This window comes from Miniopterus natalensis, chromosome 3 (genome assembly GCF_054644295.1).
Source record: "Miniopterus natalensis isolate mMinNat1 chromosome 3, mMinNat1.hap1, whole genome shotgun sequence".
In the NCBI taxonomy this organism is placed as follows: Eukaryota; Metazoa; Chordata; class Mammalia; order Chiroptera; family Miniopteridae; genus Miniopterus; species Miniopterus natalensis.
In genome coordinates, this window is record NC_142083.1 from 63,677,524 (window position 1) to 63,696,635 (window position 19,112).

General features: G+C 41.0%; 1 protein-coding gene and 1 pseudogene across 4 annotated transcripts in view; one reads left to right on the forward strand and one right to left on the reverse strand.

The window, feature by feature from the left end:
- The first annotated feature begins 7,368 nt into the window (after positions 1-7,368).
- Positions 7,369-19,112, forward strand: part of COMMD10 (COMM domain containing 10) — a 123,828-nt gene continuing 112,084 nt past the window's right edge. For 3 of the 4 annotated variants that reach the window (XM_087815504.1, XM_087815502.1, XM_087815503.1), the window contains exons 1-4: positions 7,369-7,417; positions 8,761-8,851; positions 14,772-14,882; positions 17,576-17,731. In XM_087815504.1, the coding sequence (XP_087671630.1) occupies positions 7,380-7,417; positions 8,761-8,851; positions 14,772-14,882; positions 17,576-17,731 (396 nt within the window). In that variant the 5' untranslated portion in view covers positions 7,369-7,379. Of the gene's footprint in view, positions 7,418-8,184; positions 8,231-8,760; positions 8,852-14,771; positions 14,883-17,575; positions 17,732-19,112 lie in introns of those variants that run through there. The other variant, XM_016224918.2, reaches the window with a different exon arrangement.
- Positions 16,876-17,160, reverse strand: LOC148093508 (non-histone chromosomal protein HMG-14 pseudogene; annotated as a pseudogene).

Below are 19,112 nucleotides of genomic sequence, written 5' to 3' on the forward strand. Positions count from 1 at the left end.
ACTTCTCTTAGCATACATTAATTTGACATTATCAAACATTAAAATATATATATTTAATTTCATAAACATAATTTCCATTTTAACTGTGTCTTAGTTCTATATGGATTTAATGTTCACTACAGGCCCTAGCACCCCCGTTTCTGATTTCTTTATTTTCATTAGTCTCTTGATTGCCTTGTTTTCAACTATCAGTTTTCCCAGAAAGGACTCATGAAAATTGTGAATGCAATCATGTTTGAGAATATCTGACTTTTGCTTAGTAATAGCTTCTTGGCTGGACATAATGCATTTTTCTTAAAACTTTGGAGAAGTCTGAGACTTGGGGACTTTTCTTCTTGTAAGTGACTAACTTTTTTCACCTGGAGCCTGAAAAATTTTTTCTCTATTGTGGAATTTGATAATTTTCCCAGAATTTGTCCCAGCGTCATCATTCTATATCAGTGTCTTCCAGAAAACAATATGCCCTTTCAGTTTTTCCAACATTATAGGGAAATTCCTATACGTCTAGGAGACATTTGTTATGATTATCCCATAGAGGTGAGATGACTTCCCACCCCAAGTTTGGCTTGGTGTTGAGAACTATGGTGCTACACACATACAAAGGCGTTATGAGAAGGTTCATTACTCACAGAAGGAGGCTTTTTGGGACATGTAGGAGAGGCTCCCAAGCAGGTTCAGAAATGGCTTCAGAGGGCAGGGAAGGGCGACTGGCTTGGGATTTCTGTGGTGGTTAGGGAGTGGGGCCAGGATGAGGGCCCTCCCATGCTGTCAGGGGCTTGTGTGGCTTGAACTCTTGCCAGTGCCAAAGGAGGGAGCACCTGGGCTCCCTTATCAGTATGTCCACGGGTGGAGCAGAAGGGGACAGGGAGTGATGGGGACTTGAAAGCTGTCAGCAATTAAACATAAAAAATGGAGTCAGGCCTGGCCAGTGCGGCTCAGTGGGTTGGGTGTCATCCTGAGCACCAGGGGCTTGATCCCCAGTCGGGGGCGTGCAGGAGGCAGCCCATCCATGTTGTGCTCTCACATTGTTTCTTTCTTTCCCTCTCCTTTCCTCTCTAAAAATCAACTATTCCTTTCCTCTCTAATAAATAAACTATTCTTTAAAAATAAAATGGAGCCCAGCCGGCGCATCCACCTAGGATCCGGGAGATGGCAGTTCGATTCCCCGTCAGGGCACATGCCCGGGTTGCGGGCTCCATCCCCAGTGGGGGGCGTGCGGGAGGCAGCCGATCAGTGACTCATCACTGATGTTTCTCTCTCTCTCCCTCTCCCTTCCTCTCTCTGAAATCAATAAAGATATATTTTAAAAACAAATAAATAAAATAAAATGGAGTCAGGCTCAGCATTACAGTATTTGAACGCATTTTTGTGTCTCTTTGTTGGGTTCTTTGCCTTGGGGACAGAGTTATCTTTAGGTTGGCTTTTCTTTGTTCTCAATGTCCACTTTGTGTTTGTCTCTTTCCTTTGCGTGCGCTATGAATAGCTCTTCCTTTCAGTCAATGATCCAATCTGCAATTTTGTCATCTGTATCTTTCAGTTTCCAATTTGTGCATTACTTAGGAAATGGTGAGCTTTTAGTCCTTCATTTCTCTCTTTGGTTTTGCAATGGCTTTGACGTCTAATTTTGCTGTTTTATCAAATTGTCTTTTAGCTCTTGTTCCACTGAATTTATTTTATTGTTCTATCTTGAGTATTCACATGGGATTTTTTTCAGTCTCTTAGGTTACCTTTTATTCCAGATTGAAGTTTTAATCTTTTTTTGGGGGGGTGCATGCTGTTTGCCTCTTTCGCGTATTTTTCTGCCCGATGATTGCATAGTTGCTATGCCCTTTCTTTTCATCCTACCGTGTTTCGCATGGGCAGCTCTGGCCAGGCCTCTCTTTTCTCTGATGTCGTGCCAAAGTCTCCTTAGTGCCTTTGTTTTTAATGTGAGACGTGTTTTTCCATCCAGGATGCCAGCTTGATAGCTCAATACTGCGTCTATCTCCTTTTCTCCAAAAGTTTCAGGGGAAGCTGGGGCTGAGGGGACCGTTTGTTGGTGGATTTAATTTCCACTTTCTCGATTCTGAAATTTAGCTAACTGACCTGTATCAGGATTCACTCCACTGGGTGGGGGCATGCCCAGCCCCTGAGGGGGGACAGACACTCCACACTTCAGCCGAGCCCTTCATTAACTGCAGCGCCCGGAGGCTCCGATTCCTCCCGAGTCAGCCCTGGTAGTTGGCTTCCCTGTTTCATTCTTTCATTTCCACTTAGCGCGGGGAAGGATCGGAGGGCCTGTGGGTTTCAGCTAGTGTTAACCATGCGGTGGGGGCATTGAGGGAAGGCGTTTTCACCGTGGCTTCGACGTAACCTTTTCCACTGGCTTTTGCATCAGAGTATCTTTTCTACTTATGCTCTGTTTTCAAATTTCTAGCTCCTTATTCATTATTTGGGGTATTATATATAGTTTTGTTTTTTCTGCCTATTGTTCTACTTTCCCCCTTACCCAGAAGCACCAAAAGAATGACGCCTGGAGGTCCCCCTAGCCTCCACTGAATCCTCCATTGCCCCCCCAGATTTATATTCTCCAGGGATTTCCCAAGACTAGCCCTAGACTGGCTACCCCCCATTCTGCTCCTCCCCAAATCCAGAGCTGTGTAGAGAATTCTCACGGCTTCGTGGACAACCTCTTTTCCTTCTCTAGGAAACAATGACATATTCTCTCGGAGGGACAGAGGAGGTGTCTGTTTCAACAGGTTGGGAATCACCTTTAGACTCCAGCTTAGCTAATACAGGTAGATGCTCTGTTTCTTTTCTTGGCAGACACTTTGTCGAGTGCGTTATTAAGTTATGCTTCTTTCCTGGTTTGTTGTTGATGGGTGGATTTTTCATTTTCTGTTGCCTATTCGTGTTGTTTGGTATTTTTATTTCTTTTACTAGTCACTGGGTAAAGAGGATCTGTCATCGTGCCTCACTTGACATTGTCTCTACGGGGAGCATCATCTAATTCTTTTCTTCAAACTGTGTTTGCTGGTGAAAATTACTGAAGAAACCATTCAATCTCTCTCACATCCTATGTGTAAATATCAGTCCTGTTAATGGCACAGGCCTCTGGGAGGTGGAATGGAGAAAACTAGGTGCAAATTAAAATGGAGGGGTGATAATTTGAGATGGTTTTCGACTTTGGGTTTGAGAATAGATCAGAAAGGGATCTGCTCATCTATCACGAAGTATACTTTTGCTACATTTTAAACAAAAATTTACCTCCCACATCCTTCCCCATCCTCCATTTCGTTAAGGGTGGGTGAACATAAATAATGTTTTTTATGGGCAAAAGTGGCCTGCAACTTTAATATTCTTTCTTTCCTTCCTTCCTTCCTTCCTTCCTTCCTTCCTTCCTTCCTTCCTTCCTTCCTTCCTTCCTTCCTTCCTTCCTTCTCTCTCTCTCTCTCTCTCTCTCTTTCTTTCTTTTCTTCTCTTTCTTCTCTTTCTAAACTTCTTGCTTCCTTTCCACATCACAACCTAGAATGCGAATAGTCAAAGAATAGATTACATTCATGCATTCTTTATTCTTGATATAGCTTACACTAAGCAGGAACATTCACACAACCAACTCATAAATAAAAATATGTAATTTTAAAACTTCATTCCCCTGAGACTCTGCAGAGAAAGTGTGAAACAAACAATTACATATTAACCATTTAGAAGGGTGTGCTTTGGTTATTTCCCAATTGGTTCTCTCACCTATGAGGCAAGTGCTGACTACAGAGCTAAAAACAGGCTAAGCACTGCCTGAGCGATGGTGTGGAGAGGGGGAGGTGTGTGTCAGCATGGAGGTAAGGAGGAAAACTGGGCCAGTGGCTTCTGCAAGTGAATGTGACAAAGCAGCTGAATATGAATTTTGTATTTGATAGTCATCTGGGGATAGGACATGGGTAGCAGGTAGTTCTAGTCCTCTGACAGTGTGTGACTCTAAACTACCTTTGATAAATGCACCTGAGAAACTCAAGGTGAGTTAGGACTATAGACTTTTAAAATGTTGAGGACCCAGGCCAGATACCTAGCTAAGCCATTCCCAGAACAATCTGTTACTTGCCCCCCTCCCCTAATATGACAATATATATCAAGAGCTTACGTAAAAGGTCATTTCAGCTGGACGGAGTTCCTGAGGGCTCAGATATTGTTCTGGAGGGTAAGTAGGTATTACCCTTCCTCCAAAGATGTCATTCGCATTTGTGGCTGGAATGTTGAGGGGTGAATTTAGGCAGGGCTTCTCGGTGTGCCCCGGGCTTACTTAAGGGTTGGAGGACACTTTTGGGGAAAAAAGGCTCAGACCTTGGTCTACTTCATAAAGCGTTGAAAACATAAATCATTCCTAGTGGGGAGAGGGTGGGTGCAGACCGAGGCTATATTGCAGGAGGCTGCTTGGAGCCCTTGAGGAGGAACCCACCAAAAGGGAGGGGCTCTAAGCAGGACAAAGGCCATGCCCAGGAGGAAGTGCTAACTATCCAACTACAGTGGAGGGCTGCCACCAACCTCACTCCAACCTGTGTTGTGTGATAGACTTGAGTAAAACAACTAGGTATATGTGAATTGAAAGGCTACATCATTGAAGAGCTGAAGCAGTCAGGACCCAGGCAATTCTTGTGTTGAGATTCCACTCAAGGGGTAAAACTGTCTCCAAGTTATGTTCCTCCCCAGATACGGTCAGCCTCCTGCGTCTCAGGCTTCAGTGTGTTGCTTTGCTTTCCCAATAAAGTGGCCCCTGGGAACTCTGAACTTTCCCATAGTCTTAAAGCCCGTGCCACTTGCTGCCACCCTTGGTGGGACAGGAGGGAGGGAAGGAGACACCTAGAGGGGGGTATGGTTAGGGATTAGGCCATGGACTCCTCTTCTCCTGCAACTTCAGGACTTGGTTCCTACTCTACCAGACTCGACTCACGGAAGCTCTGGATTTTCCAGTGCTTGTTTAGAGGCACCAGGTGACATATCCCAGAAGTACAGGGAAGGTGTGAGCTATAGGACAAATTTTTTTTTCTTTATTTTTAGGACAAAGTTTGACTCACGAGAGAGGAGATATAAAAGAGTCTGCAGACAAATTTCCTTCCCTCACTCCTACCTCCTGGCTATTCTAAGACACAATGACTGGGCATAGTCTCTCTGGAAATACCCGACAGTCCTGAGAAATGAGCTAGGTTTTAAAGTTGTAACCAGCTGGATCACGTACAGCCTTGTATATGCTTTCTTTACTTCCTTCCCTTTTGCCCTCACTCCTCCTTTCCTACAATTATAGTGCCCAGTGAAGCACTCACATGTAATCAGATTGTTTTCTGGAGAAACCAGACTAACATAAAATGTAAAAAAAAAAAAGAAGTGGATTTGGTGGAAGTTTGCAATGAAGGTAAGGCTATGAAGAAACTTTGGGGCATTCAGCATGTTTAGTAGCCATAAAAGATGAGGGACAGCAGATCTGGGTTCTGGATCCATCATAAAGATAGGCTGACAAGTTTGGGGGTTAGTGGTAAAGTGTGGCTATGGAGTTATGTCTCCAGAAGGTACATTTCCTGTTCTCTAGCAGATGGCAACAGGTAGACAACTACAAGGATTTTTTTCATGGATATATATGCCTATATTGCAGGGATCATAGACATATTTTGGGTGAGGGTCTCAATTAAGGGGCAAAATTATTTTTTGCATCAAGCCTTTATAGCAAATGGCATTAAGAAATGATCACCCCCCCATCAGTGAAAATGAAAAGAATTAGAATGAGAGGCCTCTGTGTCCACTGGAGACTTTCTTTGGCAGAAACCTTGGAAACCTGTGCTTTGCTTTATAAGGGAGGGTAGAGTGTTTCTTGTGCATATACATCACATCACATAATTCTCACCACAGTGCAGGGGGGCAGACATGGTTCTCACCCCCATTTTGCAGATCAGGAATGGAAAACAGTGAGGCTAAGTGCTTTGTTCCAGGTTACAGAGACACAGGACTCAACTTGATGTTCTTTTGCTCAAAATCCTAGCAATGGTTTTGAAGGCAACTGAGGGGGACGAAAACTTCAGATTCCTAAGGGCTTCAGTTGGTTAGTGGCTCCACTTCAGGCAATGAAGACAACTGAGGAAATGATTCAAAGGCGATTGAACTGGGACTCTTTTAACGTTGTGCCAGGTAGGGTAATGTGTTTGTATCAGAACCTGTAATTTACGTAGATTCACATACATCTTTTTTACATATTGCATCAGTTGGGGAGTATGTGGAGGGTGGTGGAACTAAACGTATTTGTATGTGTTCAGCACAGTATATAATTGACTCAATTATCCATGTGGGGATTATTGGCTTTTAATTTGCAATCTGGCTTCTCCTCTCAGGATGTTTCTTGGGCTGCTGTAGGAATGCCAACTAATTTAAATAATAATGTAAGTAAAACATAATTAGGTAGGAAAATGAAATTCAATCTTCTGCCAGTTCCTGAAGATTCTACAGCTGAAATGTAACTCTAATCCACGAACTGTCTTTTTATTCTCCAAGGCCACTTTACAACCACAGGATTTTATTGCTTTCGGTAGATTATTGCAAGTTTCCTATCTGTTTTTTTTTTTTTTTGCTTACCTCTTCCCAATCCAATCTTCATTCTGCTGACAGCTTAAAACAAACAAGAAAAAAACAAAGAACTCAGCTCTCATCACAAGAATTCCTTTGCTTGAAAACATTTAATTTCACCAGATTAAGTGCACATGCCACAGGCTCCTCAATGCCACCTGCCGATGGAAGGCCTCCTGATCCTGCCTGATGCCTCATCACTGCTCCCGCCTCTGAGTCCCCACGACACCTTCCCTTGGAGGTGGAGCAAGGTGCCTGTGAGCCGCGTGATCACCCTGCCTGCTCTCTTGTGAGATCCTTAGTGGCCGTCTCTGTGGCCTTCGCCTCTCCCACCACGCAGTGCCTGACTCCGCGTAGGACCCCAAAAGGGAGCCACAGACGCCTGTCCATTTGTGCTGCGGGCAAACCCAGAGGGCAGACACTTGGGCCTTTGGTATCCCAAGTGCCTGGCACAGCGCCTGGCGCCTAAGGCGCTCAGGGAGCGCTGCGGGGCAGATGGGGGTGCGGCGTGTGCCCTGCAGGGGGTGCCTGTCACACGCACACACGCGCCTAAATGCGTATGCTTACACGCGCACTGCATGCACGATACGCCAGGCACACACACGCCCACGGCCAGGTACATAGAACTAGTAAATATGTAAATATGAGTAAATTAATGCGCCTACGGCCTTAACCCGGCTCAGGCGCGAGCCTCCGGCCGGGCGGCGGGGCCTGGCCCGTCCGGGTTCCCGTCCCCGCGCCGCCATTGGCTGGGCCCGGAGCAGCTGACGGGAGGCGCCGCGGCGCGAGCGCGGAGGATGGCGGCCGCTGCCCTGATCCTGCGGGAGAGCCCCAGGTAGCCGCCCGGCCGGACGCCGCGGTGGCCGTCCCCTGGGTGGCGCGGCAGGGGCGGCGAGGGTGCCCCCGGGCCTGTCGCGTGGCGCCCCCGCGGGGCGGGGCCGTCGGAGCCGCAGGGGGGCCCCGCGGGAGGCCCGGGGCTGCGGGCGCCGCCGCCGTCGCGGTGGGTCCCCCGCGCGGGGTGCCTGCGCCGGGCGGCCTCTTACCGTCCCGGAGCCGCGTGGCCGCAGCGCCGGGCCCCTGGGGCGGAGCCGGAGAGCGCGGGGCGGGGCCGCGGGGCCCAGGCCCCTTTCCCGCCCGCGGGCCGCGGACGCCCCCACGCCTAACGCGTGCCCGCAGCCCCTTCCCCTCGGGGTGCGACAGAGACACAGACTCGGGCCGGGCGGGGGCATGGGGGTCAGAATTCCGTGACGTTGCTCTGGTCCCCGTTTTACCTATTTTTAGTGAACCTCCGTTTGGGGTAGGCGAGGTCGGCCGTCCACGGTAGTGATGGGAAGTTCTCTGTTAAAACGAACTTCCTGGAGTCACGGTGACTCCGTGTAATGAAAAGTGGTTGAACCTCAGCGCGGCGGCGAGGGGTGCGGGCGAGGCGCGGAAGTGTGGGTGGTGTCGGGAAGCGTTGGCGCAGGCAGGGAACTGCTTTGCGCCCGCCTTGGGCGGGAATCCTCGGGAAGAGAGTTTCGGCTTAAGGTTCCCCGCTTCCTGGGTCCGTGAGTCCGACGGCCGGTTCCTGGCCTCGGCCAGCAGCACTCCCCGTCAGGAAACCGCAGTAACGCGGCGCGACAGCGCTGTTCCTGTCACGGAACTGAAAGTTACTTATTACCGTCGAAGCAGGGCTTTAAAACAGCTGTGTACTTAGTGACCCCAAGTGATTTTTGTAGGTAGTATTTTTTTAAATTCTATTATCTGCCATGCAGCATTCTTTTCTTTATATTTTTGGTGTGATAGCCACTTCCCTCCTCCCACTCTTTGCAGGGTTGCATTTTGGGTTAAGTGGATACTTTAAACACCTGCTGCTAAATTAATGCCATTCCCCACACAGTGTAAGCTTCCTCTAGTAGTTTGCCTTGCACACAAAAAAGAGAAAATTTGGCAAATAGACCTTTTCAGCAGTAGTCCTTTTTTTGGGGGGGGGGGGGGGGGCATCTGTTGGGAAATGCCCTGTCTCCTTTGCTGGCCATCATCTGTTTTTCTTTAATTCACTCATGCTTATCTTATAGCAGTCACAGTTATTGAAATGAAAACTTATAGACAACTGCAGTTATGGACAACTGTACTTATAGTGAATAGAGTTCCACTTGGAAAGCTCACATAAAAACTTTGTTTTACTAATTTATTTAGCATGAAAAAAGCGGTGTCGCTGATAAATGCAATAGATATAGGAAGATTTCCAAGATTGCTCACCCGAATTCTTCAAAAACTTCACCTGAAGGTTTGTACGTTTGCATTTCTATAGCTTACAGTACTTTCTTGTGATTCCACTGGAACTCAGTGTTCTATTTAAAGAACTTTTTGCGGAGAATAGTCTCCTAGTGTGTCTTTTTGAACACCAGGTCCCTAGAAAATTTGATAATGTCCTATGGTCAAAAGTATGGGAAGCTGTGTCTTTATTAAAGTTAATTTTTTTTATTATGGAACTTTTCAAATGCTTTGGGAAAATTCTGATTTTATGACTTCATTCTTCCTCTTAAAAATAATTCTGTGGTAGTCTATCAATCAGTATTTAATCTTTTATTTAATCTTTTACTTTTATTTCAAGGGTGTGGTTATTTTGGACATTTTGATGTTCAGTAATTCACAGCTTGCTCACCAATATAAGTTAGCTTTTTTAGCAGGTTATAAAAATTTAATTCCATCCATCACAAGTTTATGGAGCACCCAATAACTCTTCTGCCCGGTGCCAGGCATCACCATTAAACAGGAACTTGAACTCTTTCCCCTTTTTTTTCCTGGCCAGGAGTCAGCCCCAAAGCCCTTCCTTCATCTAAAGTGTCTTTCAAAGCCAAGTTCTTCTTATAGTCCTAGTTCAGATTCTTATTATCTCTTCTTTGGGCACAATAATTATCTTCAAATTGGTATCTCAAGGCCTCTAGTCTTTCCCTTCTTATTGCTTCTTCATAATGCTATTTCATTTATCTTTCCAAATATTTTTTTCCTAAAAAAAAAAATGATTATATCAAAGTCATCAGTGATTTTTCCATTGCCCCATGGGGAAAAGTTAAAAATCCTTAATAACATAATATGGCCACAACCTGTATTCCCTCCACTTTGCAAGTGCTTCAGTCACACAGGACTGCACTTTTACTAGAATGTTCCGTGAACTTTTTTGACTGTGTGTGTGTATATATATTCTTTCCTTTACCTGCAATGTCCCTCTTTTCTTCTTTAGTCAATAAACTAGTTTTCATCTTTCAAGGATTTTAGTATCATTCTCAGCAGTTCTCTCTTTTATGCTTCTAAAACACTTGGTTCATTATCACCTCACTTTAGCACTGTATCATAACTATTTGTTTCATGAGTATAGGGTCTTTCTCTGAACTTGAGTATCATGTCTTACTCATCTTTATATTTCCCATACATAATACATTGATACTTATACAGTCAGCACTCAATAACTGTTCTTGGAGTTAATTCTTTTCCTTCCTATGGGAAACACAAAACAAACGTAAGTCCTTTAAATTCCTGCCTGTAAGGAATTTGCTATTTACAGTTACATTGTTCCCTCTGTAACTGCTACCATTCTAATGGTTTTGTATTATTAACTCAGGCTGGAGTTAATCCTTACAGCAACTTAGGAAGTAAGTACTTCTGCCATCTGTATTTTATCTATGAGGAAACTGAGATAGAAACCAGTTAAATAATTTGACCAAGGTCACACAGCTAACTAGCAAGGCAGTCTGTTCCAGAATCCAGCCCTTCAATCCATTACAGTTAACCTCAGAAAGGAGTGCGAAGTAGTATATAAGTCAGTATAAAAGTTGACGATGAAGGCAGTTTATACAGATGCTTTGCTTTATTCCCTGAGCTGGTAGGTGCTGCCTTCTTAAACATAGAAAACAGTATAGGTCAAAACTCCTTTATGTACATATTTTGTTTTCATACTGAGGGAGGAGGGAATATTTGCAGGGGAAGTTGGGATGTGTAGTTTGTCTTTGACCCTGTCATTCATCTCTGGAGTTGAGAATAAGTTAATGTTTATCTTAGAGTAACTGAGCCGCCACAGCATTCTGCGGAGTTGTTTGAATGATATGCGTCCTGGGTAGGGGAGTGACAATGGGAAGGTGTGGTTACTGAGAGCTGAAGCAACTGAGGACAGAAGCATGCACCTGTGAGTATTTGACTGTTGAGAAAGTCTGGAAAGGTGCAGGGTGGTTTTGTTTTTTTTCCTGGATGGTTTCAGGGAATGTTCTTTCAGAAGGGCTCCTATTGTATTAAGAGCTCTTATCAAGTGAAGTTTGCAGTGCCATTCAGGATCTGCCAGTTTTCTTTTATTTACTTCTGGCCTGTCAAGTTGCCCTTTTCCTTTGGACAAGCAGAGCCCTGAGAACAGTGAAACTTGATACTGGTAGATTGATGGAGGTTTAGGGATTTGATTGCTATTCTAAATGACACCAGCTTGTACTTTGATTTTACCAAGCTTAATGTGTTTACGGGCAGAGATCATCCGTTTTTGTCCAGACTGGTTCCGTGGTATCCCTACTAGGAATAAACATGGGAAACTAAGACAGCTTAGGTATAGGATATGGGCATGCCTCAGCATTGGTCTGGGAGTCCTCCTTGAACTGGCCATCTTCCTGGCCATGGCAATGTGACGGGCAGTCCTACACAAAGAATTGCCCCGTCCATCATGCTAATAGAGTCTGCACTGGGAAATACTGAGGGAAGTCAGAGCAACTGCCATAGCTGAAAACTTACAAATAAACGTTTATGGCTTTTGAGTTTCAAAAATAACTGTCACAACTCATGCAATTAAAAAATTCATGTACTTTGCTCCGTAGGAGAGAGTTTTTGGCCCTCACACGAAGCCTATTAATGTAACTATGTGTTATGTCTAGTTCTGAGAGATCAGCTGTCTGGGTTCCTGGCATGGCAGACTAGAAACAGCAAACTGGGGGATGAAGGTCCTGCTGTGATAAAGCATGTTAGGCAGTTTCAAGAATTGACTACTGATCATGGAATGAAGTGGAAGAGTTATGAAAATCATACAGAAGAAATATAAAAGCACAGAAACCTGAGGGGTGTTTTTACTGAAGTGAAACATAGATGTGTCTTAGGAGTTCTTTAGGATTGTTCAGCACAGAATTTTGATGCTTGTAATCATGACCCGAGTCAGCATAAGAATTTCTAGAATAGATGTCATACATTTTAGAAATATTTCTTTAAAAATTTTAAAATAAAAGTTCATTTATTTAATATTCATTTGTACCACTGTATTTCCCCCTTATGATAGAGCAGTCTCATTAACAAAAGGACAATCACATGTAAACCCCAGCATATAGAAATGCCTGAGGATTTTTTTGGTTGTTCCAGTGTGTGGTGGGTGCTGCTGGCGTTCAGTGCTCTTGGACATTAAATGTCTTACATGTGCAGGACAGTCCTTCACACAAAAAAATTGGTCTCACCTATATGGACAAAAAAGAAGAGGGTAGCTTATCTCTGAAAATGTATTTATTTTGTATTTTATATAAGGTGGAGGGCTTCTTACAAATTGGCTTATAGAGTAAGAAATATTTCTTACTCTATAAGCCAATTTTACATATATATATGTAAAACTCTTGCCCTTCTTTCCATCTTAATTCTCTCCTGTATTAGTTGCCTATTGCCGAATTACAAATTACTCCAAAGCTTAGCAGCTTAAAGCAATAGTAAACATTTATTATCTCTCACAGCTCCTGTAGGTCAAGAATTTAGGAGTGGTGTGGCTGGATGGTTCTCATTTGGGGTTTCTTATGAAGTTGCTGACAGATGTAGGTTTAGGGCTGCTATTATTTGAAGGTTTGACAGGGGCTGGAGGATTTCCTTCTAGTATGGCTAGCTGGTGGCAGCAGTGGGCGGAGGCCTCAGTTCCTTGCCATACAAGCCATTCCTTCCGACATGGAGGTTGGCTTCTTCCAGAGAGAGAGTGATCCTAGGGAGGAAGGTGCTGTCCTTTTTAGGACCTAGCCTTGGATATCACATGTCTTCACTTTCATTATATTCTCCTTGTTAAAAGTAAGTCACTAGGTTTGGCTCACATTCAAGGGAAAGGTAATTAAGCTCCATTTTTTGAAGGGAGGAGTGCTAGAAAATTTGCAGAATAATAAAACCACCATACCTCCCTAGAGGTAGACTTTATTATCAATTCAGTTTTTTTATTTTTTCAGATCTTTTCCCATGTATTAATAAATACAGATGTACATACACATATGCATGCACATATACATAAAAATGTAGTTTGTCTATGTATTTTTATATAAGTGGTATCATACTGTATATATTGCCCTGCTATTTACCTTTTTCTCTCACTTTTATCAGAGATCTTTCCATGTCAGTCCATATAGCACTATCTTATTCTTTTTAAGTGTTGTTTTTCCTTTCTGCCTATGTATATGTATATGTTTATGACATAAGCTCTTTTAATATAGGAAAAATTAACATCCCACTTTCCATTTTAAAGATTTAAGTTTCTTGGATACTTTCTAATTTTATAAACCTGGGCCTTAATTTTCTCTCATTGAGAGGATAAGAAAGAATATATCTCCTTTATCTTCTCTTTAACTCCCAGATATGTGTGGGTTGCTATTGGTAGATAGACAAAAGTTCAACTGCCTCTCTTTGAAAGCAAATAGAGGAACTTATATTTAAGTTCCTCTTTGGAGCAAGAGGTTGAATATGTCTTTAAAACTTTGTTCTATAGCTGTATTTTTCATGTGCTGTTCTTCTCCTCTCTATTTTGAGGGTGCATATTTGATGTACCAGTGTATGGGGGCATATAAATAAATATTCCCTGTCTCCTTTCACTCCAACCACTTTGTTAATATAATGTCCTTGAAGATGTTAAGGTGGTTCTTTTTGTTGCTTTCTTTTTAAAAAATCTTATTTCCTTGCACATATTGGGGACACTGCAGTTTATTTATCTACATGCTCAGTCACTATTTTTATTTTGTCAAAATATCTTATTTGGTGTATATTAAAATGAATCAGATTGACCAGCTTGTAAGTTAAATTGTAAATATCCATTTAATCTAATGCAACATGTGGTTCAGTAATTATACATAATATTGTTATGTTTCTCATATTGATAAAACCTGGTACTGTAGCTCATTATATAAAGAAGATGTATGGTAGTCACAGAAATTCTAGAACTTTCAGATAAAAACATTGTTCCTGAGGTAAGTAATTGGCATTTTGGCCAAATTGGGTTCATGCTTTTCTCAGTCATAAAACAGGTAGTAGAGACTGGGAGTTCTTGTGACTATCCTCCAACCCCCCAAATATGCCAGTTTGAGTTTTAAAGAGGCTTCAGTTGAATAACTGTGTAGTTGTACATCATCCTAAGCTGTCAGGGCAGAGGCTCATGGAATTTCTGAAATTCTCCATATTGCTGTGGGGAAGAGGTAGTAGTAAAGGTTGTTTTTAGTATGTGTGCATAAAGTAGTTATTTTTATTTAAAAGCCATTTTAATACTGTGCATTTTTTCATATTTGATAAACCAGTATCTTTATGTCAGGAGATTATTTTGGAAATGAAAGAGGACACTAGCCAGAGGTTATACTCAGATGGCTATCTTCTTTCTATCATGTATTGCTTAAAAAAGTAATTGTGTAATATTTAAGTTTTGGAAAACATGGAAACTATACAAAAGACAATTTCCTGCTTTATATATACTCTTATAATAACCCATACTTTTGCAGAACTCATCAAAATGGAAATTATTTGAATAATTTTTTATATGTCTTTTTAACTAGAGTTTGGGATACCTGAGGACATGAATTGTCTATGTAGGACAAAATAGATACTCAGGAAATGTTTTGAATGAGTGAAGATGGAAATTTTTGTTAATTGTTGTTAACATTGTGGGGTTTTACCTTCTAGTTTTTTTTTTTCTAAATGTCCATTAGTTATGGTATTTACTGTTATTTTCTATCTCCAAAGAATTTAAAGTGCTGCTTTTTAAAAATGAACTTTATTTGGCAAGATCCAGATATTGAACTGGGCTATGATTTTGAGATATTGAAATTTACAAGCATATCAGTTTCTTTCACCTTGGATTTACTTTTTCTCTCAATTCTCATTCCATATGTGACTAAATGAATTCTTTTGAGTATCTATCTGAGTTTCAAATGCCTGAATGTGAGCTTTTTGTGTTACAGGCTGAGAACAGTTTCAGTGAAGAAGAGGAAGAAAAACTTCAAGCTGCATTTTCTCTAGAGAAACAGGATCTTCACCTAGTTCTTGAAACAATATCATTCATTTTAGAACAGGTATTTTTATGGCTCCAAACTTCCTAACCATTGTTGTTTAGTACGTTTGTATTGCTATTATATGTATAACATTTTTTTAAAAGCGTGCAAGTGGAAGCTGTGAATATATTTTTATTAAGAATTTCAGTATAGTAAAAAAAAATATTTTAATGTATTCATCCCCCACCACATACACACACGGTATTGCATTCTACAAAACAGTCTTAATAATGTTGAGTAGTGTGAGTAAAGTGTTTGACAATATGAATCAAGACTTTATTGACTCGAGACAGTTATAAAAGATTTTAATTTATTGTTACTTGGTATAATAACTTGGAAAAATGAACACACTTTATTTAAAAATTTTAATAAATGATTTTGGGGGATTTATTTGACTAAGATGATAAATGAAACATTTAGAAAAGAAGTAGTTGTTAAACGACTCTTTATCATACTGTTTCTTCCTACTGAGCTGCCCTTCTGCATCTCTTCTTTCTACCTAAATTCAGCTTATTTTATTAGTTCCCTTTAAGTCACATTTCTTTCCACTGTAGCCTTGACCCCTTATACTTGCAGTCTGCCTCTTATTTGGATTTCTTTTATCTTTGGCTCATCATAGTAGAGAACATTGTTAGTCTTTTATTATTTCATGGGTGTCAGTGACGTCTTCGCTAGGTTTTGAATTTGTGTGGGGCCAGGATCTTGTGTGTTTTTGTGTGTGCGCATGCGTGTGCGCGTGCATCTTATATAAACCTAGCATATTGCTGGGCTTAGAATAGATTCTCTTGAAATTCCTGTTATTGATTAAATAGAATACTTGTGAAATTAAATTTTAAATAGTACTGTAGCTTCATGAGCATTCTAGTGACAGATACCTTTAAAAGGACAAGCTGCCAGGCATCTACTATATACAGCCTTATACGAATTACAGAATGTAACGATGGCTGTCCTTGACCGGCCTTCAGTAGGTGAAAAGGATAATCAAACAAGACAGAGCAGCATGGGGTTTATGAGGAAGTTGTTCCAGAGTAAGGTAAGTAATGGAACAGATAGCACTGTTAAACATTTTACAATATTTTATTATCTGTTACCTAGGCAGTTGGGAGAGGGAAGGTAGTTTTGAGAAAGTACTTCTTGGAAAATTTTGTTAGTTGAGAAACAAAACATTGTATACTTATTTGAAATAATTAAGTGAAATGAGAAAATTAAAATTTTTTTTCATAATTGAGATTTTATTGGTTGTTTTGAGGATAAGTACACAGACATTTCAATTTGTACACAATTCTTAACATATGTACTGAAAACCTAAAGTCATGTAGCTGTGATTCTTTTCTAAACACTTTTCCAGTGACTTCCCAGCTTAAAATTTGGAGGCTAATTTTTCTTAATAGAGTATCGATTACTAATATCTTTAAGTGTTGATACATCAAAGTCTCACTATTTCACAGTTTAATATCATATATACTACATAGTCAAATTTTCAATCTTTCACAGTACATCGTTAACAAAGTTACTAGGAAAGCTAGACTACTACACCAAAGATGTTACAGAGTGCACAAACTTCTGACAGGGAGAGCCAAGATCAAGGAGTGGTTTTCTTTAGGAAACAATTCTACCAAAAACATGAGAATAGAAGTAATTTAAAATGTTCAGGACATAGTAAATATACAACTGACTCCAAATTGCCATTTAATATGCTGTGTGTTATAGGATATAAAATTACCCCTGTCTATGGAATGTTAAGCTGACACCCCAAACAGTCAAAGCCTCTCGTATCTAATATCCCACTATTTTCTGGTTGTATCAAAAAATAAACAACCAGCAAATGATTACACTTATTTAAAAAAAGCATTTACACTTAAAAAAAAAATGGGATGAGGTAGAATTCCCTCAGTCTTAAAAATGTTTCTAGAGCTACTAAAAAACTCTAATTTACAAAATAGTTGATAAAAATATTCCTCTGGATTGTACAAAAAGGGAGACAGGTACCACTGATAAGGCATGGTATATGATATTAATCAGACTTGGCTTCTTTCTCTCCTGCGTCATCAGAGGCTGGACTTTCCTTGTTTTTAAGTTTCTCCATTTTCCGAAGGTTAGCTACTTTGACCTGTTTTCTCTTTGCTCCCCTTTTCCCTTTTGTTTGCACTTTTATGTCTGCATATTTATCCTTTCCTGCTGCCTTTTTTGGCTTCATTTACACTTTTACAGAGCAAGTTTAGTTGACAACCTCGCTGATCTCCTCTTGGGGCTCCTCCTTTGCTGTGCCCTAAGCAGAGCTGACCTTCCTCTTGGGCATCTTGGCAGCAGGATGCAGGCCAGTTTCCCCCCTCCCCCCATTTGAGGACCTGGGCTGCCTGGCCGCTGCCCAGGCTGTTTGGACCTGAGATGGGGCAGTGGAGAACCCAGGAAATGAAATTTTAATTAGGGTACCATTTACATAGCTAAAGCAAAGAGGGTTTTCCGTTAGGTAGATTTAGGATTACTTATACCTCAGGTGTAACTAAAGTTTAGCCTGAATAATTTAGGCCATTTATTTAATCCTAAATCTTTCAACCCTTGGAATGGTATATTATTTGTAAAATAATAAAACGACTGTGCAATAGAAATGTAAAATATTCTTTTGATTTAAATTAATTAATTTTGTATTTCATTATAGATCAAGGTCTGTGTATGGACATTAGAGATGTATGTAATTTTTTTCTCTTTGATAGGCAGTATATCACAATGTGAAGCCCGCAGCTTTGCAGCAGCAGTTGGAGAACATTCACCTTACACAAGACAAAGCAGAAGCATTTGTCAATACTTGGTCTTCCATGGGTCAAGAAACAGTTGAAAAATTCAGGCAGAGGATTCTCGCTCCCCACAAGGTATAGGTTATGTTATATCAAAGATATTTTTCAATAATGTATGGCATAGATTATTATACCTGAAGAGTTTTTAAGGTATAATATTCTGTAGGGGTAAAGTCAGGCAAAAGAGTATATAGACAATATTCCTATAAAAGTTGTTTCCATACATATTTTCTACCACAATGTGATTTAATTTTAATTTGCAGTTTAAAATGTGCCTCTATAACTTAAGGTAATGGTTTTAATGGTAATTTAGGGGCTCACTCACATGAATTGTCTGGTGGGTACTTATAGTAGAAGATCTGTGGGTAATAATTCTAAATTTTAAGAGTGAGAGTCAATTACATAATAAGTTTAAAAATCAACAGGTGCTTATATTCAGTTTTTAAAAACACCTCTTCATTTTTTATTTTTTGAAAATTAATTTTAGTGATAGCTTTTTGCAGGATATGGTTGAAGGAATTTTAAAATTTTATCCCATCTCTTTTGTTTTAAAAAATATATTTTATCTTAACCTCTTTGGAGATATGAGACTGAATGTCACCACCACTTATTATAATTTGTATCTGTCTCTTTTTTATCAGTGTTGACTCTGCCAGCAGTGTTCTTGTAAAAGGGTTTTCTGTTTGGTTTTTGTTATAATACCAATGTAGTCATGACAGTTATTAAATTATGAATCCCCTTTTAGACAGAACTTCAGTACTGTGTTTAATGTTACTCCTGAATTTTTGTTTATAGTTTCTTTACATATATTTCTACTAAACTAAATGTACATATGAAACCAGACGACAATGGGTCCAGGCCGCCTGTCACTACTTGAGCCAATTAAGCGGAGACAGGTTGAATCGTATATGAGCATTTATTCCAATACTGCCAGCAAATTGGGAGAGCAGTAAGGTCATCCACGAAATCTGCTCTGCCACCCTCCATAAGCCAGCTGCTTATATTGGATAGAAGCACAAAGATTACGTGGGAAAGCAGGAATTACTTAGGCATGGGGAAGTAGGCAAAGTGGGCTGGGGTTGCAAAGGGCTCGCAAAGGGCTGGCGCCTCAGGGACCAGATTGCAGGCAATGGGGGCTAGGAGTTGCAATGGGCAGGTGCCTCCAGGATTCAGTTGTTTTGGGACAAGGTTGTTAATCTGTCCATGATGATAGGCAGTTCTCGGGAAAGGAGAATGGAACGCATTCTAAGGATAATTCCCATGTCCTGGGGTGTACAACTCCCAGCTGGGTTAGAAAGTGCTTTTTCTAATTAGAACAGAATAGTCACAGTTAACAGAACATGATTAATAATTTCCTATAACTATAGCTAATAATCACAGTCAACAGAGCATGATCAACATCTCCGCCCCAACACATACTTACATGTTAAATGTTATTGACATATATATCTTTTTT